The sequence below is a fragment of the Netta rufina genome, assembly GCF_964035555.1.
Source record: "Netta rufina genome assembly, chromosome: 5".
Classification (NCBI taxonomy): domain Eukaryota; kingdom Metazoa; phylum Chordata; class Aves; order Anseriformes; family Anatidae; genus Netta; species Netta rufina.
This window is the reverse complement of record NC_140128.1, coordinates 24,304,045-24,326,935: the sequence shown is the minus strand read 5'-3', so window position 1 is coordinate 24,326,935 and position 22,891 is coordinate 24,304,045. Positions and strand designations below refer to the sequence as shown.

At 37.2% G+C, this 22,891-nt stretch overlaps 1 protein-coding gene across 1 annotated transcript in view; it reads left to right on the top strand.

Moving 5' to 3' along the window:
* DPH6 (diphthamine biosynthesis 6) overlaps nucleotides 1-22,891 on the top strand; it is a 205,549-nt gene that overhangs the window by 153,433 nt on the left and 29,225 nt on the right. The window contains exon 14 of the mRNA XM_084288587.1: nucleotides 14,855-15,260. Coding sequence (XP_084144713.1) covers nucleotides 14,855-15,260 — 406 coding nt within the window. The remainder of the gene's footprint in view (nucleotides 1-14,854; nucleotides 15,261-22,891) is intronic.

Below are 22,891 nucleotides of genomic sequence, written 5' to 3'. Positions count from 1 at the left end.
ATAAAGAAGGGAGTGAGCCTCAAAGAGTGCAGGTGGTGTTTTTGTCCATCCCTACGGTGGCAGGGAGGGGTTCAGAGAGGACACGGAAAGCCCACCTGTTAAACACGTGGCTCCGGGGCTGGTGCCAACACAGAAATCTTGGGTTTTTCAATCATGGGGCACTTTACTCAGCACCTGGCCTGATGGCCGCAGACGGGTCCCTATCTTTTAGGGGAAAAAGGATCCTGGGCCAGGAGCTGGCAGGGCTCATTGAGAGGGCTTTAAACTAGGTAGGAAGGGGGATAGGGCTGAAGCTAGGATTGTTGGGGCTGTGCCAGGGGGAACAATGGCAAGGCTGGAGGATAAGACAATGGCCCAGCTGAAGTGCATCTACACCAATGCACGCAGCATGGGTAACAAACAGGAGGAGCTGGAAGCCATCGTGCAGCAGGCAGGCTACGACTTGGTTGCCATCACGGAGACGTGGTGGGACCAGTCTCATGACTGGAGTACTGCAATGCCTGGCTATAAGCTCTTTAGAAGGGACAGGCAGCACAGAAGGGGTGGTGGTGTGGCTCTCTATATTAGAGAGTCTTTCGAGGTTGTAGAACTCGAGGCTGGGAATGACAAGGTCAAGTCCCTTTGGGTTAGGATCAGCAGGGACAACAAGGCTAGCGTCCTGGTCGGGGTCTGCTATAGACCGCCGAACCAGGATGAGGAGACGGATGAGGAATTCTACAGGCAGCTGACAGAAGTTGCGAAATCGTCAGCTCTTGTACTCGTGGGGGACTTCAACTTCCCTGACATATCCTGGAAGCACAACACAGCCCTGAGAAAGCAGTCTAGGAGGTTTCTGGAGAGCGTGGAAGATAGCTTCCTGACGCAGCTGGTTAGTGAACCTACCAGGGGTGGTGCCCCGCTAGACCTTCTCTTCACAAACAGAGAAGGACTGGTGGAGGATGTGATTGTCGGGAGCTGTCTTGGGCAGAGTGACCACGAAATGGTGGAGTTCACTATTCTTGGCGAGGCCAGGAAGGGGACCAGTACAACCACTGTATTGGACTTTCGGAGGGCTGACTTTGAGCTGCTCAGGACACTAGTTGGTGGAGTCCCTTGTGAGGCGGTTCTGAAGGGCAGAGGGGTCCAGGAAGGCTGGGCGCTCTTCAAGAGGGAAATCTTAATGGCGCAGGAATGGTCTGTCCCCACGTGCCCAAAGACGAGCTGGAGGGGAAGAAGACCGGCCTGGCTCAACAGAGAATTGTGGCTTGATCTTAGGAGAAAAAAGAGGGTTTATAATCTTTGGAAAAGTGGGCAGGCCACTAGGGAGGACTTTAAGGATGTAGTGAGGCTGTGCAGGGACAAAATTAGAAAGGCCAAAGCTGATCTGGAGCTCAATCTGGCTACTGCCGTTAAAGATAACAAAAAACATTTCTATAAATACATCAACACAAAAAGGAGGACTAAGGAGAATCTCCAGCCTTTACTGGATGCGGGGGGAAACTTAGTTACAAGAGATGAGGAAAAGGCGGAGGTGCTCAATGCCTTCTTTGCCTCAGTCTTTAGCGGCAATACCAGTTGTTCTCTGGATACTCAGTACCCTGAGCTGGTGGAAGGGGATGGGGAGCAGGATGTGGCCCTCACTATCCATGAAGAACTGGTTGGTGACCTGCTACGGCACTTAGATGTGCACAAGTTGATGGGGCCGGATGGGATCAACCCAAGGGTACTGAGAGAACTGGCAGAGGAGCTGGCCAAGCCGCTGTCCATCATTTATCAGCAGTCCTGGCGATTGGGGGAGGTCCCAGTTGACTGGCGGCTAGCAAATGTGACGCCCATCTACAAGAAGGGCCGGAGGGCAGACCCGGGAAACTACAGGCCTGTCAGTTTGACCTCAGTGCCAGGGAAGCTCATGGAGCAGATCCTCCTGAGAGTCATCACGCAGCACTTGCAGGGCAAGCAGGCGATCAGGCCTAGTCAGCATGGGTTTATTAAAGGCAGATCCTGCTTGATGAACCTGATCTCCTTCTATGACAAAGTGACGTGCTGGGTGGATGAGGGAAAGGCTGTGGATGTGGTCTACCTTGACTTCAGCAAGGCTTTTGACACCGTCTCCCACAGCATTCTCCTCAAGAAACTGTCTGCTCTTGGCTTGGACTGGCGCACGCTTCGTTGGGTTAGAAACTGGCTGGATAGCCGGGCCCAAAGAGTTGTGGTGAATGGAGCCAAGTCCAGTTGGAGGCCAGTCACTAGTGGCGTCCCCCAGGGCTCAGTGCTGGGGCCGGTCCTCTTTAATATCTTCATCGATGATCTGGATGAGGGCATCGAGTGCACCCTCAGTAAGTTCGCAGATGACACCAAGTTAGGTGCGTGTGTCGATCTGCTTGAGGGTAGGAAAGCTCTGCAGGAGGATCTGGATAGGCTGCACCGATGGGCTGAGGTCAACTGCATGAAGTTCAACAAGGCCAAGTGCCGGGTCCTGCACCTGGGGTGCAATAACCCCAAGCAGAGCTAAAGGCTGGGAGAGGAATGGTTGGAGAGCTGCCAGGCAGAGAAGGACCTGGGAGTGATGGTTGATAGTCGGCTGAATATGAGCCAGCAGTGTGCTCAGGTGGCCAAGAAGGCCAACGGCATCCTGGCTTGTATCAGGAACAGTGTGACCAGCAGGGCTAGGGAGGTGATCGTCCCCCTGTACTCGGCTCTGGTGAGGCCACACCTCGAGTACTGTGTTCAGTTTTGGGCCCCTCGCTACAAGAAGGACATCGAGGTGCTTGAGCGGGTGCAGAGAAGGGCGACGAAGCTGGTGAGGGGTCTGGAGAACAAGTCCTACGAGGAGCGGCTGAGGGAGCTGGGCTTGTTCAGCCTGGAGAAGAGGAGGCTCGGGGGCGACCTTATCACTCTCTATAAGTACCTCAAGGGAGGCTGTAGCGAGGTGGGAGTTGGTCTGTTCTCCCACGTGCCTGGTGACAGGACGAGGGGGAATGGGCTTAAGTTGAGCCAGGGGAGTTTTAGGTTAGATGTTAGGAAGAACTTCTTTACTGAAAGGGTTGTGAGGCATTGGAACAGGCTGCCCAGGGAAGTGGTGGAGTCACCATCCCTGGAAGTCTTCAAAAGACGTTTAGATGTAGAGCTTAGGGATATGGTTTAGTGGGGACTGCTAGCGTTAGGTCAGAGGTTGGACTCGATGATCTTGAGGTCTCTTCCAACCTAGAAATTCTGTGATTCTTTGATTCTGTGATTCTGTGAAAGAGGAAAACGTAACTGTTAACTGATGAAAATACTAATTGTCAATCATTTCTAATTAAGTCAGCATTTTTTGTAAAGTTTTGTCATAATTTGTCAAGTGTATCTTTGCATAGAATTATAGATATCTGTTCAGTAGTGCAGTCTCCCTGTGCATGTTCTGCAGAATGACAAGGGGAGATGTATAGATACATATTTTCACTTTCCCATCCTCCCCATACACATATATATGCATATGGATAAATGTACATACATACATACCCAAACATATCCATGAATATGTATTTGTATTTTTCATCAAGTTTTAACTAGCATATATATTAATATGTGTTATGTAAAGGCATTTTAACTCAAGATTGGCTTATCGTTTTTAGGTGCCTAAAATTAGTTACCCTGAAATTCCTTTAATTAGTGGGTATACTGGGTCTGGCTGGGGTGGAGTTAATTTCCATAGGCAGTGGGTGAGAGTACAGGACAGAGAGACCAGACAGCTGACCCAAATCTATTATTTCATATAATAGATTTAAAGGTGTTTGTCTCAATGAGTGAAAGTCTGGCAATTAATAGGAGTTTAGGAGTGCCACCAGAATTTTCAGATTGGTTTTCTTCTGCCTCCAGTAATATCACAATTTCCTTCACTATGTACTAATTTAAATTTAATTTCAGGTGTAACAGCAGTACCCAATGGTGCTATACATCCGCAGGTGAACTTGTGACTGTAGTTAGACTATGTGAGGTAAGAGCTGACACTTGGTTTGGAAATTAGCTCAACAGCTCAAATTCAAAGTTCAGAAGGAAAGTAGACTTTCAAAGAAAACATCTTTGCAATCAGGATCTCAAATTTAAATTCTGAATCATAAAATCAGATAACCTTAATGCCCAGAAAGCAGATTTTGACCATTAAATTTTCTCATTTTCTGTCGCATTTGGGTACACATTCTCAAGTGAATTTCAAGTGGAATCTTTCCATCTTGAATGTCCTTAATTCAGTTCAACTCTCTTTTCTAAGTGCTTATTTTTGACACTACACTTGAAGAATAAAACCCTCAGAGTGACAGTCTGTGATCATGTTTCATGTGGCAGACTTCATTTGCTTTCAGTTTATATTGCTATCAATTTATGACTTTGTTCCTTAAATAGTTATCATTTTTTCCACATTGTAACTGATATATTGAATGATATATGTTTGAGAGGTATTTCAAGGAATCTTAACTCCAGTCATTAACTGGTTATCTCTTGGCTCAGGAATCTTTAGTTTGTTGAGAGGAAGTTAATATTTTTAAAGCAAATAAAACAGCTTTTTAATGTGTAATTTTCTTATCAATTTTACATTTTCATGCCCTTTTGAGTATCTAGCATGCAGTGCTGGAATTTACATTTAGCTCTGCAGGAATTGCTTTAAATATTATTATTACCAAGGAAGAAATCAAAAATCAAAGTGAATTTTTAGTACAATAGCGAGGTATAGGAAGGTGCAATTGCAATAACAGCAGCCTGCATTATTGTATAGAGCTAACTCACAGCTTGACAGAAAGTCCCTGCTGGGGAGGAAATGTAGGGGAACTGGCAGGATTTTGCTACATCTGCTCCCTACTGCTAATAAGCTTTAACCTGTTTCATTTTTATTATGCTTACTGTTTAGATATTTTGCTTCCAAAATTATATCTGTAACTGTGAGAACACATAAAAGACAGCACAACAGGTAGGGCTGTTTAAAAATTTAAAACTATCAGCAAGGGATATTAAAGGCCATAATGAGTAGGATGGTTGCCTTCTTGTTGTGGGTTTTTAGCGTTCAGGCACAGTAATGCCTGTAGAAAGACTGAGTGTAAGTAGTGGGTAAAACGGATTTCAGAGCTTTAGGAGCTTTTGCAGCCAGAAGGCACCACCAGATCATTTAGTCTGACCTTTATATCACAGACCATTGCATTTTACCCAGGTATTCCTATTTTGAACCCTGTGGGTGTACTTAGCCAAAAATATATCAGACCTTGAGAGTTTAAAATATTTTATGCACAGGATGAGAACAGAGGGACTAAGCTTCCTGTGCAGTAGGAATTGTGTTTATTAGGTTTGCATGTACACTTTGTACAAATGGAACAAAGGGAATTGAAGTTGTTTGGTCTGGAGAAGAGGAGGCTGAGGAGAGACCTCATCTCTCTCTACAACTACCTGAAGGGAAGAGGGTGTCAGTCCCTTTTTTCAGGTGACAAGTGATAGGATATGATGCAACAGCCTGAAGTTGCACTAGGGGTGGTTTAGTTTGGACATTAGGAAGAATTTATTCATGAAGAGGGTGTTCAAGCATTGGAATGGGCTGCCCGGGGAAGTGGTGGAGTCCCCATACCTGGAGATATTTAAGAAATGCGTGGACATGTAATTAAGGGACATGGTTAGCGATGGGACTCAGTAGGTCAGGATGGTGGTTGGGCTTGATGATCTTGAAAGTCTTTTCCAACCTAACTGATGCTATGTTAGTGAGAGGATCTGTGACTAATTCTGCAGAATAAACTAAACAACCCAAGACTTGTATGAGTTTAACAAAAGTGGAAATCCCTTCCTGACCCATAATCAGACTGCCCCTTTGACTTACAGCAAAAAAAGACATATTCATATTGTATCAGAGTACTTGCTTACTAAAATCTTTTTGCTGCAGCCATAAACAGTTCCCCCAGAAAAAGGAGAACAAACACACAACCATAACAAACAAAACTGAGATGTAATCTGTCTCAGTATGCGTCTGTGTGGGTAATTAAGGGACCAGTAAGAGGAAAAATCTCCTTCAACCAGTCACATGCATTTTTAAAGCTAATAGTCGTTGTCTAATTCTGAATTTCAGGCACTGTGCCCCTTGGATGGCTATGTTGATAGTGCTCATGATGTGTCCAGACACATTAATTACAGTCCTCTGAAGATTCTTTCCTCTGAGTGCTCAGTACTGTGTCTGAAGTTTAGAACCACCTAAAAACATACAAATATGGTGTTGTATATTACCACACCCTTCCAATAGCTTCCAGTTATCCAACATTTTAAGATCTTTCTTTTGCTCTGATGGTGGCATAATTGTCACATAACATTATGAAATGTATTTTGAAGAGAGATGGAATAAAATTCAAGAGAGAGTTGACAACTCTGAAGTCCATAGGGCAGTTGAGACTATGGTGTTAGATAATGGGATAGAACAAATTGTGATACTTATCTGATAAATTAAGATAAAATGGAAGTCTCAGTCTTACATAGGAGATTCTTGTTGACTACTACGCATGTAGTAGTCAATTAGTAGGCCATTTCTACAGGCCACTTTATGTTTTCGTTTTTTCCTTTCAATTTAATCTAACAAGTAATTATTTAAGCTTACTTTTCAAGGAAACTTCTGCGTTGGTAACCCAAAAAGCTGAAGTGTTAGCCTAGTTATTACAGACTTTTCATATGGCCTTTGTTCATGCTTTCAGTTGTTTATTTCTTCTAGAGACTTACTCAAAGCTGACTATGTCTTAATGGAAATGCGATACTGATTGCTCTTAGTTTGATCATGTCACAGAGCCTGCAGTGTGCCTTCTCAGTGTCCCAAATGATAAAAAAAATGCAGGGATCCAACAATAGAAAAGAGAAACAAAATTAATGAGCAAATGACGTCCTTATATACTAAATGTAATCAAAACAGAGCTTTTAAGGTTACGTCTTTAATTTCAGCTGAGCTTTTGTCTATCACACAGAAATGAAGAAAATTTATACCACTTCTTGAAGCCTCTGTTGACAGTAAGGGTAAAAGAATACCAAGTTGCTAAAATATTCTGTTTGAGTGATATTAACTATAGATCATATATAGTTATTGATCTGGTTTCTTATGAACGCTTTCTGTCTTCACAGCCATTTGCTCGTCTTTTTTTATAAAGCTTACATATACTTGCAGTAATACTATTCAGATACCATTTGTCATGAAAGTTTTGATTCTGCAGACTTAATATATTCTTTATATACCAAAAAAACAAAAACAAACAAACAAACAAAATGCCTCTCTTGTCTTCTAAAATTAAATTTATCAGATTTGTTGTGTGATTTGGTCCCTTAAAATGCTTACTGGTGTGGTAGCGGTTATATTATGAAAGTTAATTTTTATAGTTGTTTCTTTTGATATATTTGGTTAGCCACCATAAGATTTTAACCTTGAAAAATCTTAAAAATAGCCAGCAATATATTGTATATGTTTCAGATTTTCTATACTCTTTCTAGTACAATTTGAAGCATGTTCATTTTCTTCACCCATTTTTGCTTTTGTCAAACTTTAATCTTTTGTGCTTGGCATGCTAATTGCTGACTACTTCATATCTAATAATTAATTTTGCATCACCACTGTACCTGCATGTAAATTTTTTTCCAAATGCCAGCTTGTGAAAATATTATATTGAGAGATCACATTAATTTGAAGTCCTTGTGAATTACAAAAAATTATTAAAAGTACCCTAAAATATTACTGCCCCTAAATTTCTAAAATCATATTTGTTTTCCTATATCTAATTTCCTTTTTTTTTTTGCTGTTTCTGTTTCCAAAAGATTGGTAAAGACTACACAAAAAATATTCTGCAAAATGTGCTATCAGATAGTGGAACAAAAAATAAAGTAGAATCTTGCTTTCTGTAGATTCTCCCTGTTGGGTAACACCAAACAAGTGTTGGCTGGTAACACCAGCTCAGTGTTCCAACTGACATTGTACAAAATAGTTTCTATATGACATAGTGACACTTGAACTACTGTCAACCTTGTCCAACATGTTGTGGAGTAGAGAGGACTAAAATATCTGAAAAAAATGTTTCTTTTTATATTAACAATATTTGATCCACTATAAATATTCAGGTTTATAAGACCTCATTTTTAGCCTGCCAGGCTTGTGTATTTTTGGCATGCAGCAAATACTGTTTTATTTCAGGAAAGAATAATAAACATCAGACTTTTTTATATTTGTAAGCTTTGCAAAAAGTCTTAACAATTTTATTGTTATAAAACACTGTGCTATTCATTCTTTGAATTCAAGAGTGTTATATGAGGAATGTATGTGGCCTATTTATTAGATGAACTAGGATGTTGAAAAGGATTGCTTGTATCCTACTTTCTTCAGGAACTGACATTTTTATTCTTATGTGGTTTTCCTAGTGGAATCTTTACTTTTTAAAGTCATAAACCTATTGTTGTGAGAGACTCTCTAGCAAAGCTTGAACTGGATCTCAGGAGTTTGATGCACTGTGTTTTATGCAGGCAGTGTAAAAGAAATTTTAAATGTATTATTTAAAGGCACATTAATCTTGCCACTATAATGGTGTAATAATGCATACCATAGAAGATTTTCATAAACTCAGCTTCTAAAAGTAACATCACAGTATCTTTCTTTTTGTTCTCTGAGTCAATTCTTTGTAGAGATAGCAATTACGCATTCATCTCTGTCTCTTATAGCCCAATTCCGAATTCATCTGTGAGGTAGGTAGTCCTTAGTCCTTACTCACACAACAAAAAGAATATTTCTCATTTGGAACAAATGGAGGATAGTCAAAATAAGCAATTTTCTATATAAATGTTAATAATTGAAATGTGTACCTTTTTTCTACTAAATTATGTAAAATAGTTAAATGCTCATAAAATGCTTTAAGTATAGGTTTGTCCCATACTTATTATTCCTGTGTTAATAGGACTGACATAGATTTTACATTTTTTAATGAAAGAATACACTACTAGACAGATTCTAGAAATCTGTAGAAATTCTAGAAAGTCTCTTTCAAGCTTAGCACTTATAAAACCTTACTCTGTAGTTTAGTTTATGCCCCTATATCCCAGTGTTTTTCCTTTAACTACACTCATAACATTGGAGCTTTGTTTTGAAGCATTAGGAATTCATTAGTGTAAGATTATTCTTACATAGCACATACCCTGAACACATACCATGAAAATAAAATGAATTTTTACTAAGAACTATGGCCTACAAAATGCAAGGACGCAGTAATACTATAAGCAACGTGATAACCTTTGTATCTGAACAAAGCTCAGGAAAGAATTAAGCACACAGCAGTTCAGCTAGCCATTTACTTTAATATGGAAATACAGGTTAATTACAATTTTAAAAATGAATCGACGTACTCCATTGTTAACCTTCCATCTGAGGGCTTGTATTTTAAACATTTTAATGGAAATATTAGCTAAGGCATGTTTCTACCAAGCTCTTTTTTTCAGTTTCAACCTACACATGGGTATAAAGTATAGTGGGAGTCCCCATTCTCCTTTCTTGTGATTAGATATCTTACTGAATTTGATGCCATTTGTTACCTATAGTACTGTGGCCTTCAGTAAGTTTTCAGCCTTGTCTTTCAACCTCTTCTATTTCCAGCCACTTGTTCTTATACTTTTGCAGATTTGAGTTAAGCATCCACAGCACAAGTTCATTAGAGGAGTTAAAACACAGCTGACTGTCTCAATGACTCCAGTGGTAATGGGGCTCAAGATGTGTGCATTGCTGTGGCAGGTGCCTAAACCAGGCAAACCTCCTGCTCAGCACTGTCTGGCGCTGTAAATTGTGTTTTACTTTTCTGTGCTAACACTGCTGTCTCTATCAGTATAAACGGGGATTAAAAATATATGTGGCCCCTTAAGAGTGGGTTTCCAGCAGTTCTTTGTGTGATTCTACTTTGGGGGCGGGGGGAGGGGAGGATGAAGCTTTTTTTGTCCTTTTTCTTTTTTTTTTTTTCTTTTCTTTTTTTCTTTTTCCTTTTCCTTTTCTTTTTGTTTTTCTTTTTTCTTTTCACATCTTCAGATGTGAACAGGAAAACCATATATCCACCCTAATCTTCTCCCAACCTCAAACTATTTTAATTAATATTAAAATTAATAAAAGTAAAAAAATAATTTTAATAGTTATATAAATCACTAATTTCTGTATTAATTATTAACTATTGTATAAAATAAATTATTTTTTACTAGGAATTTTAAATGTCTGTTATAATCCCCACTGACTCAGTCTTCTGAGTATTTGTTCAGGCCTCCCTTGAATCCACATAAAGTTCTTGTAACCACTGTATTCTCTGTCAAAGAAATTTAAGTGTCATCCACCATTGTATTTTTCGTAACCATGCTCTTACTAATGTCGTTTGATGATCCGTAGCTCTTGTACAGAAGGAGAAGCATGCACTAAAATCAGTTCTTATCCCTTTTTATATCATGCATGATTTTGTAAACCTCTGTCAGATCCTCCTTAAGTAGGCTGGAGAACATTTTCAGTGTGTATCTTACTGAAGGTGCGGATGAACTGTGAATTACTACAGTGGCATAATGTAGCCCACTGTGTTCTCTATCCCTTGGCTAACAATTCATAATGTTTTACTTGTTTTCTTGACTCCTGTCAACTGCTGTGATTCTTTATTAACCGGTCCATGAAGACCTTCCAAGACATTACTTAGCATAGTATGGTACTCTTGTCAATGTTTAGCACAATATGGCATCAATCTAGTTTGGTATCACAAAACGGAAGGTAAATAAGAGAGTCACATTCTCTAAACTGTTTGTAATATCACATCTTTGTCGTGGGATAAACCACTTCAGATCATGACAGAATCAGAATACTGTCATAGTGTGATCTCTGAGACAATACAGTTTGTGTATTGAATACATTCCTGGAAGAAGGCATTATTGTAGATCCATTTATTTTCAGAGGCTGTCTCCTGTACAGCAAAAGGGTGCTGCCTGGCTTCTTGCTCCAGCCCTCTTTAAATCAGATCATGTAAAAGTGTAGCACAGAAATAGCATCTGCCACCATATTATCTCAGCAGTCAGCTGTTGAGCTTGTACAATCTGGTTATTTTTTTCCAATGACATCCAAATTATTGCTGGTGCAAAGTTGCTTTGTAGTATTTGTTTTTAGAAAAGATTAAATTTTCTGTGGAAATGCTAACAAGTGAAAATGGGAATCTTTAACATGCATACACTCTCCCATGAATTGAAAATCATTTGAGTACTGCTAATTCTTAGCTAGAAAATAACTGTTTAAGTGTTTATCTAAATACCTGTAGATAGCAGCTACACCTACAACCTAATGAAATTTGTAAAGATTTGTAAACAACAGATCATACATACCTTAAGAAATCTCTGCTTTCAACCATGCTTGGCCCTATTTTATAACCCCTCATTAATAAGAATTTCACAGAGGTACCCAAGAATTATTTGTCACTTCTTTTCCAAGAATTGCAAGCCAAACTGCTTTATCCTCTACCTCAATATATGTGTGCTTTTTTCTTTCAAGACTGTACTCGAAAAAGGTCTAGGCCAAAACCTATGCTCATTTATAGAACAATCTACAGCAGTATCCTTATGCGAGAACCCTAAAAACACATTTACCATAGTAAACCATAGTACCGTGGTAAACCATAGTACCATAGTACCATGGCTGTCTGCCAGAAGTGTTGTCTCACCGATGGAAGTGCAGAATCAGTTGTGAAGAGCAACTTAGTAATGAAATAATGGCACTTTATTTTCACTCCTAATACTAATATATTGTTCCAGCATGATATTTCTTATGATTTCTTATGAATTTCTTTGGAACTTCTTAGCAGAATTCATATATTCATCCCCATGTACTAGACAGGCTATCATAAAGATATTCAGCTATTTAAGACAGATATACATTTCTAAAAGACAACTCAAATCCATGTACAACACAAATGTCAGTGATTTCTTGAAAATAAGTCAGGAGAGGTCATTGTTAGAAGTATTTCTGTATGATTCTGAAGCAGCTAGTGAAAGATTTTTAGTCCCCAGTAGCTCCATCACTTGTGCTTCGTGCAAACTCTGAAGTTAAAGGTTATGAGTGCTGTACAGCTGCACCGTGAACAGCCTTTCATCTCATTTGTTAAATTTGGAAATGTACTTTCTCCTGGCCTTAATTTTCATGTATTTCTTCATATTCTAAATGGCAGCTGAAGGCAAGCAGAAATAGGAAGTAATTGATTTAACAACCTAAGACAAGTACAGGGAAGTAGAAAAGTTTGTCTTATGCTTGCTGTGACCTGAGAGAGCTTCTCTAGACTTTTTTTCTAAACAGTACCTCAGCACCTTCGGCCAGCAAAGTGGCCTTTAAGCCTGAATGAGCATGACTTTTTTTTTTTTTATTCCTCAGTGCAAAGCTTCAGTATTTCATCTTTTCAAACTCTTTTACAGCACTCAGAGCAGAATTATATTGACAAGGTTAGAATTCATCTCCTAGAGGAGAATACTGTGCTCCTCCTGTTAAGTGCTAATATAACATTTATGTGTTGGTACCTTAATAACAGCCCCAGATTGCCTAATGAAAGTACTGAAAGCAAACAGTACTCAGTGAGATTTTATTATGACTGAAGTGACTGCAATTTGAGACAAATTATCCCTATTTTTGTTTCCATATCAAAAACAGAAATGCTAAAGCAATTGCTACATGTTTGGTGTAGAATTAGACTCCACTGTCATTAATATAGAAGTAAGTGCATTTTTCATGTAAACAGCTCATGAGGGTCAAACATCAGAGACATTCTGTGGAAAATGCTTGTCAATAACCTTGTGAGTGAATTTTGAAATAAAGTGCCTGTAACCTGTCATTATTTCTTCCTCTCAAAGTTGAGAGCAAGTGGATGAAAATTGAGCCTGTGAATTGAAGGTACTGTGAGTTACATGGCCTTATCGACTTCAGGTAAAATGACAGTTTTGCCTTGTTATTATTTTTCCTTTCAGAGGTCAGGCAATGGACAACATTACCATTATATAGTGCAGAGTAAGCAAATTGGTATATAAAAAAAAGTTATTATCTGTGTACACAAAGATGATGTAAGTCACTAATCTTAAATGATCACTGTATTCTCTCTCTAAAAAAAATGGAGGAATGAGTAAGACAGAAAATATCTGCTGGATGGAATAAATGCCTGAAATTGTTCAAATTAAAACTTGTTTGCTCAAAAAGCAGATAAAAATAATGTAAATTAATCCTTTTAGAGAGTATATATATCATAAATTTGAGTTGCTTTCCATAAGTTGACATTGTCATTCAATAGGAGTATGAGAATATGAATTTAAGTAAAAGGTGACAGCAGACCTAAATGTGTGTACAGGGTCTGTCCTGGATGGAACTGACTTTCTTCATAAAAGCCTTTATGATGCTGTATACTGGATTTGTGACCAAAGCAGTGCTGATGACACACCCATGTTTTAGTTATGGCTGAGCAGTGCCTGCACAGCATCAAGGCCTTCTCCATTTTTCAGGCTGCCCACACAGCAATTTGGTTGGGTGTAAAGGGAAGCTGAGAGGGGACACAGTCAGGACAGCTGACCTGAGCTGTTCATCTCATCTGACATCTTATGCAGCAAAAAAAAAAACTGAGGGGAAGGAGGGTTTGGAAAAGTACCCATTCACAGAGACAGACTGGGCATCAGTCTGCTTGTGAGAGGTGTTGAGGGATTGCCTTCGCATCTTTTCTGTTTGTTTGTTGGTTGGTTGGTTTGTGGTTGTTTTTTTTAGGGGGGTGTTCTTTTTTGTTGTTGTTTTGTTTTTCCTTTCTTCCTCGTCATTACTTCATTTATCAAACTGTCTTGATCTTGATCCACGACTTTTCTTACTTGTACCACTGGGGCAGGAAAGAGCAGCTGTGTGGTGCTTTGCTGGCTGGGCAGCTGGGCTTCAGCCCACTGCAATTTGGCATTCCTCATCTGAAGTTCTGAGGCCTTTTTGTATTCAGACCAAGAAGGATGAAACACATTGCAAAAATACAGGGACAAGATAATTATTTTATGAACTCATCATAGGTTTGCTAAAATTCAGGGATAATACTGTTTAATGTACTTAGATACAATTAATTTGGGTTGAAATGGCTGCAAATTGACAATTTCTTCCTCTGTCTCATGGAAGAACATTTCAGTATCTTGAAATGTTGTATTCACTTCCAGTACCTGCTAACATGTTCCAAAGTGATTTATACAAAAACTTTTACAAGGAATTAAGCAGAAAGCCTCTCCCACTTCTTTAATGCCATTAGAGTAAAAGGAGGTCAGTTACTCAGAGTTCACTTACCAAATAAGATAATTAGATGTGCTGGTTGATGTAACAATAATTTAAAGTACTTTCAAAATGAATTCTGCTATTAAGAAAATGCTCTTATCTTTTAAACGGGTGTGTTTAGACCATTCTGCTGTTCAGAACTTTATCTTTGCAATATCTAAACTGTATCTTTAGTATTTTGACTTCTAAAATAACTCTATGTGTTTTATTAATTCATTGTTGTTGCTTCATTGTTGTTCCTGCCTTTTCTATGCTTCAAAGAATATAAATTCTGTCCATTCTGTCCATATTAGTGTATAGAAATTAGCATATGAAAAAAAAGATATTTGTTCATTGCAAAACACATTAAGAGCAGTATTTCTTTAAAGTATAGAAGGGAAAAAATGAGCAGATATTAACTGTCAGATAAATACTTAATTGCTCAAAATGACTTTTCATTAAGAAGGAAAGTTTAGGGGAAAAAACAGGTTCCAAGAAATAACTGTACTGCACATACATTTTTGAATACATCATCAGAATAAGAGCAACATTAATTTCTACCAGTTGTGTAATATGCACAATATTTCGTTTCTCTTTTAGGTTGAAGATTCGGAGACATATAATGATGTAGCTGCGGAGTGTGGGATGCTCACTGTGGTTGTTATATCTCACTTACCCAAAGATGCTGCCATTGAATGGCACGTTATTGCTGTACTTGATGATCCACTTCAAAGAAAACATTTTGCAATGAAGATGTTATCAGAGGGCTTCCAAATTGATTGTGAATTTGTGGAGTCCAGTTCTGCATCTTGTGCTTCAATTTCTGTACGCCTGAGCTTGATTTCAGCATCTGCTTCTCAGCTAGATTTAGATGGACCTCTTTCTGACTTAGTTTCTGTGTTTAGACAAGCAGTTGAGAAACTTTCAGAAGACTGCAATGCAAGTCCTTTGTCTTTTAGAGCTTTCTTCAAGAAGGATGTCTTTGATGCTGGAGTACTACAAACAGGTAAGACTTCTGATAGAAAACATGTCATAATACTAAAATTAAGGTAATTTGGTTTAGTTCTGCAGAAGGTTTGATGGCAGCTGACCCTGATGTTGAGCAGGAGGTTGGACTAGATGATCTTCCAATCTGAGTTATTCTATGATTCTATAAAAAGAGAAAATGCTGAGAAATCTGGCAGCCTCAGGGTCTAACATAGGGTTCGTGAATCTTTTGCTTAAACATCTTTGAACAACAGTCCATTTGGTAGTCCATTTTTGTCCTGATCTAGAACTATGTTCAAATAACCACATCCCTTGTGCAGACAGGCACTCTTTTGAGACATATTGATGAAATATTAATGCTCTGAAACAAGGAAATGGTGTTCCACCCTCCATATAAGAGGGTGTCTGGTTTTGAACATGGGCTGGTTTCTGGTTATCAGTTAAGTAGACCTTGCTCACCAAAAAAATTACTGTTTTTTTTCCCAGTACTTAATTTTTCAAAATTTCATTCACTCACCAGGTAAAGAGAGTACAGGACAATAAATATAATGTTGCAACTATAAATTATTTCTTATGGTGTACATCTTTATTTTGGCCTATAATCAATTTGGGAAAACTAACATTACCCAAGAGCACAAAAGCTTCTTTTATCTGTCAGACATACCAAACTGGTAGACCATACTTGTATTGAAATCAGTAAGAGCTTTGCTATCAATTTGAGAAGGAACCAAATCATATCCTTAGTCTATATTTGTCTCAAACGTGCATGCACTTTAAAAATCCTTGCAGACCACAACTGATCCATATTAATTAGCTGACATAAATGTTAGCCCTCAAATAGTCTACTGTCCTATTTTTTTTCTTAACCTGCAGCAGTTTTTGAAGAAAATTCAACTTGACATTGTTTAATAGATTTAAAGTACAGGAATTGAAAGCTATAAAAATGTGGCATAGAGTAAGCATATTTAATCCAGGAAGCAAAGAATGAACATACAGTCTGACAGAATGTTGTTGTTTTTACTACAACTTGTTTAAGAGCTAAAAGGAAACCTGATAAAACATGTTTCTGGCATGGACTTAACATTATCATTTTGCCTGCTCCCTTTCTGATATTTCTCAGGCCATAAAATAATTACTTCCAAATAAACTTAATTTGCTTTATTAGATATATTGCTCAATATAATGGGTAAATTGTGTGCATGAAAATGTGATTCAGTTTGATTCCTGTTACACTAATAATGGCATAGATATAGAAAGTTGTTGTGATTTTCATATATTCATTCTGGTTGTGTTCAGTTCTCTCTACTGTCATAATAATTCCTGTCATTATAGTAATTTTATCATTATCTTCACTGGTAAGAGATACATCCTTGCAATCTGTAGAATATATAGAATACATTAAATGTAAAAGTAGCACTAATTCATTGATAAAGAATTTAAAAATAAATTTGGCTACTAAGGAAACACACATCCATAAAGTTCATGTTATAGGAAGAAGAAATGTGCTATTTGAAAATAATTTCTCATATTAAAACAGTTGCTGCTGAAGTGTCTTGATAGTTTCAGTTGAATATAATACATGAATATATGTACATGGCATGATTTTGAATAAGGAGACTAATTTAATGTATTGTTAAGACACAGATATATTTAAGCGTCCTGCTAATACATGTCCTTGGAGCCTCAAAAGGCAAATAGTGTCCAGTGTCCTCACCTTTCCAAAGGATGCAGTCTATTACTGAAATATATCCTTGACTGTCTTTTGTACTATTTTTAATGATATTTCACATAATTTAACTCACACATATGTATTAACTGTCAGCTAAATGAGCACTTTATAGTCTCCAAGATGTTCCCATGCATTTCACTATACCCTAGACAGCATGCATACACAAGCAAGATAAAAATAATCTGTTTTGTCTTCATAGTCCTTATTGGCAGTATTTAGTTTTGTCTGTCAGAATAACTGCAGACGTGTCCTTTAGTATGCTTCACAGATGTAATATACCAGAAATAATATCACACCTTCTTTTGAATCTTACACTATTTTAATGTGCCCATAACATCAGCCTAAGGTACTGGGGATTATTAAACTCTGATGTCCACACTTTTTCCAGTTTTATTCCTATGCTCTTATTTAGCCGTTAAGTGGTCCTCAGGCTTCATTTACAGCAACCTGTTAATTTTTCAGCCTTCTCCCCAAATTTGGATTCAGTACCATGAGAGGAAAAATGGCGTGTTTTACATTACCCAGAACATTATTTTGTTGCCTGATTAGAATCAAAAATGTTTATTTTTTCTGATTCTAGGTGAGTTCAAATAAGCATGTTCTGCTTATGGCATACTTGTGTATGCATGAGTCTGACTGTGGAAAATCACAAAAGGAAACAGTTTTGGATTCCAAAATAGAACCGTTTTGTGTCTTTTCATTTCCAAGTGGCCTGAACTTGCTCATACCTGTCTCTGTAGAGGTACCATAAGATATTCTGAGTGTTTGGATGTCTCTTTATAATGATTTCTATTACCTCCAAAGGTTAGTTTCTGTTCTAGAGTATGTCCAATTGGGTATCACAAATAACTTCTGCTACTCATCAGATAGTTGATGTCCTTCAAAAACAGAGAAGCATTTTACTAGGACACAGAATAGACCAGAAGTGTTCTGATCTTGAAAATCTGAGGCCCAGTACATGAAGTTTTAAAAAATATTCTTTCCTTGAGACAGCTGCCAAAACATAAATGTTATTGAGAGAGCAGTTTTCCAGTTGCATTTATTAATTCAGCTCAGGTAGTCCTGGTTGCTAACCATCTGTATGATGAGCCATTACTGACATGTCTGATCTCCAACATATGTTAGACACTGTTAATCCCACAAGTAGGTGTGTCCTTTTGGAGTTTTCAACTTGATCAGGTCCGTTGTCTGCTGGGGAAAGATAGTATTAATAACCTAGCAGGGGATGCTAGACACTGCTATTCAAATATATTTAATGTGAAGCACATCAGACAGATATATCTATAATGGAATAGATAGAAATTGTCATGCCTCAAAAGATCAGAGGGATCTTACTGCATTTCAGGTGGACTTCCATCATGTCATAAGATTAGTAAATAGTCTTCAAGAATTCTTGAAAGATCTTGAATTGCAATGTATTGTCTCTTCTAGCAAAAGCATGAGAAAGAAATAAGATATTTTTTTCTTATTAGAATTTAAAATCATTAGATTGAAAGGAAGGAATGATGCCACAGATCTTCTCAGTTGAACTTCTGATGAGACGAGTGCTTTTTTGGTGAAAAAAAAAAAATAGAAAATTTATTTGAAACAGTCCAAATAAATTAGAGAAGCTAGTTTATTTGTATCTGACACAGTAAGATGAGAACCAAGAATATATGGTACCCTACATATTGTAGCAGGTTAATGGAAATTATTATTTTACATGTTACAGATGTCAAAAGAAGCTAAAGGTTTGTGACGCAAATTTGAGACAGATAGCTTTCTGTCATCCTAAGAGCAGATGTAAAGTTTTATTGAACGAAGTGTAGTACTGATGATGAACTTTTCAGAGACAATCCCTCATAACATACGAGAGCATTATGGGCACCATGCTGAGAACACAGAACGTGTAGAGGTAGGAGGATTAGATTAAGCTGACATATATACTTAGCAAGATGCTGTTAAGCCCTTAGAAGTCTTTAACATAAATTTGGCTATTTCTTTCTTATTCTCATTTAAATATACATTAATATAGACACGTCAGAATGATTGTCTATACCATCCGGTTGGCTAGATTATACTTCAGTATAGGGAAGTTGAATGCTCATAAGTCATCCCATTATGATTTCACAAGCCTTGTTCACAGGATGTATGCAAAATAATTTTGAATATTTATTAGGGAGTAGAAAAGGTACTGCATTTACCAGAATGTCATATTACATAATCCCTCTATAATACTATAGAAAAAAAATGAAGAGTGAATATAAGAAGGCAGAAGAGAACAGGCATAGAAATACAGCCTTGTATCAGCATTAAAATTAATATGTAACTAGTTTAAAATGTGTCTGTACTCTGTAAATGCTTGGGACTAAAAGAATATTTTTACTTACGTGTTTATCAGCTTCAAGGATACTAAAATTAACTTAAATATATAACTTATATTATATGGTAACTGTAATTTAACTTAAATATATAACTTAAAAATAATTATAATACTGATCAAGTAGAGTTCAACTGGACTGTAGAAAATCTTAGTTTAAATGGGACTGTTTCTTCCGTGGAAACAGAAGCGCTGTTAGGCATCCATTTAGGAATCTTAGGAAACTACTAATATAGTAGTTTCCTGAAGTATGTGCAACATACTGCTTTTAAACTAAGTATTCCATTTATTAAAATACTGAATTATCTATACATTTTTCTAGAAGCTTTCCAAAGCACATGGTTCTAGTACTGTTAGATATAAGTTATGTAGCATAAATCTTAGGCAAGTGGAAGTACATCAAGTGAAGATAAAAATACACATTTTCTTAACAAGGCATTTGCATGTACTGGGGGAAAAAAAAAAAAAAGGTACTTAAAAGAATGTTTTTAAGTATTACAAAAAAGTAAAGCTGAATTAATTACATTAATGGCCCTGTAGTCAGTACCACTCAGAGGAAAACCAAATTTAGTCTATTTAATGAATTTTCTTGAATTACATAAGGCAAACCGCAGCCAAATCTGAATGATACTCAGTTACACAGTCAAGTAGTCTGTTTTCTCAAGGTTATTTAAAAAGCAGTATATTGAGGAAAACAAAAGGAAAGCAAGAACAGGCAGAGTTATCCAGAAGTGAACCAAGAGACGCAATGTTTTCAGTAACTACAAAAAGTTTCTGGACCTTTATCTCTCCAGTCATTCCCCAGAAACATTGGCAAGCAGCTCCAGTAGCAGCAGAGACTTCAGAGAAACATAAAGTGGTGTTGATCTTCTGTCTAGATCCCCAGCATTTCTGGTGCAATGATTCTTGTATACTCCCTCTGTTTTTCCCCTCATATTTTACTAGTCTCTTACTTGCTACTTTTGGTATACCAAAAATAAAGCAAATGATCTTATAGTATCAGACAGTCAGAGAATAAGAGAGGAGAATACGAAAACATCGTTTTCAATATTGCATCTCTCATCACACATAGATCTTATCACAGACCTGATGCCTTCTCTTGTCCTCTTTTAGATGATAAAATTATTATGGCTGATTTGTTGGAGGGAGGAATTTAGTACAGATGTTACAGTTCTCTGTTTATGGAGATATAAGGGTTTCACTTTTTTAGTATGTAGGGAAAGTGACACTAAAGATTGTTCCAATCCAGAAGAGAATTCTAGGATTTGGGATTAGTTTTGTTTTTGCCATAATGTAGATCTATGTAACTTACTGAGTGAATTTCAGCATTGAAATGAATGGTAGCTCTCCACATGTGAGAAATAACATGAACACAAAAAAAACAAACAACACATCCTGATCATTTCCAAGACCTTTCTTGTACCTGCAGAATGACACACCTCACAAATATAAATGTCCTTTCAGATCATCCAGTTCTCAAACTACAGCTTAGTTTCAGTTGTTGTAACATATAGTCTACTTTTCAGGCTCCGAATGATGACTTTTCCCTTTCCCTTAAAATATTTAAGAGTTTAATTCAATTCAATAAAAGGACATCTTTTCAACACTCAGCTATTAAGCACAATTTCTTACTTTATTTACAACAATGGAAAAGAGATGAATCCTACTTGCAAGTTCCTCTTGTTCATAGTAGTATGTCACCCAGATACTCCTGCTTACAATTCTCAAACATTCATAGACTACTATCAAGTTCTTCTCCATACTCAGACATACAGATCTTGTTATATTAGACCAAGGTGTTCACAATCAACTCTTTATTTCATTAGACAGCTTTTTTTTTTTTTTTTTTTTTTTTTTTTTCCTATTCTTTGGACTTATTTTGGTATGTTACGATGTTTTAGGTAATATGTTGTGAAGAACAGAAGACATTTTTTTCTACATTTTTTATTAACTTGGAGAGCATTTATAATAGGCTACAAATTGAGATTAGAAAAAGAATTGATGTGACCAGCTTTGCAGTCTAATGATGTAGTTGTTGTGGCTAACGTAGATAATTTGGCCAAATAGAAATATTTTTAAAATATCATGTTGCTGTCTGAAGTACACTATAAAAATGAACTTGGTTTTCTACCAAGTCCTATTAATTTAAAATAAATAGAAGATCCAAGAATAGCTGCCTAACTGAAAGAAGAGGAAAATTCAAATTCTTCAGGTTTTCTGTTAAGAGAATAGAGAATTTGCCAGGTATTTGCCAGGTTCAAGCAGCAGACCTACGCTGCTGCTCAAAAAATAGAGAAAGAAAAAAGAAATGGTTAAATTAGTCATTGGAGAAATGAATCAGACTATCATACATGTATATATAAGCAATTAAGAAACACTGATGTGATTCATGAATGTGTTTAAAATGACATTTCAAAAGGGTAGAAGCAGCTAAATTTGGTCTTGGGCTACAAAGGTGGCTTTGTAATCTTGCTATTGCTACCCAAAGTATCCAGTCAAGGGACCTGATATATTAAATAACTCTTAACAAGCTGAAAGTTTTTGTATCTGTTTTCAAGGCTGTTACTGTACCTTCTACAAGTCACTGTGAAGGTCTCACATAAGATAATGGAGAAAGGATTTATTTGTCTTCTATCAAAAACTTGCAGATTTTATTTATTTTTTAATAGTAATATTGCATCTTGAATGAATTTGCATAGGAAAGTGTTTTATGCCTGTGAGGCAGTTTAAAATATATTAAATCCTACTTCAGGGCAGCTGCCTTCTGTCCTTTAGGATGGGAAATTTGTTTTTTAAGAGCACAGATCTTAGACTGAGAAAAATTCAACCACTTGGTGCCAAGGCCAGGTAGAAAATCTAGAACACCTTCTTCTTCAAAGTAGAGAGCATGTGATATCTAAAGGCTATGTATGGCACAGCCATACATAAAAATCTTAGCTAAAACTTTAAAAGAAAGCAAGTTCTTTAATTGCTTGACCCCAAAATGATCTAGAATATACACTTTTTATCTTCAATACATAACACTAGAAATCTCTTGATAAGGTTGTTTTAAAGCTACCTGTGTACAACCTCACAATTCTTCCAAATTTCAGCTACTGAAATCTGCAATACATTTACAGGTTACACTTTGTTCCCTGTCATGTTTTCACATTGTATTGAAGTACTTCTGAGTTCTTAACCGAAGTAATTATTTGTGTGGACTTCTTAGTTTTCCTGTTGAAGATTTACATGCCATGACCAGTGGGACAAAATGGACCTGCCATAAAGCAGATGTTTTGCAGAAAAAGTCATAGATCATAAAGAAGAATTTCCTAAACTTGTTGATGTGTAAACCTGATTCACTTTCCTCCCTTAATCAGTTTAGAAGGTAGAAGCAATTTTTTTTTTATGGTAATCCAGGCAGTGGCTTTGCTGCTTGATGCTATTTAATTAGTTATCTCAATAAACATTGGAATTTGCTAAAAACAGTAGGCTATAAGGTGAAGATCTTGAAAGAGTAGATGTAAAGAGTTTTTGATTACGGAATGAGAAACCAATATATTCTGTAATGAGTCAGAAGGGA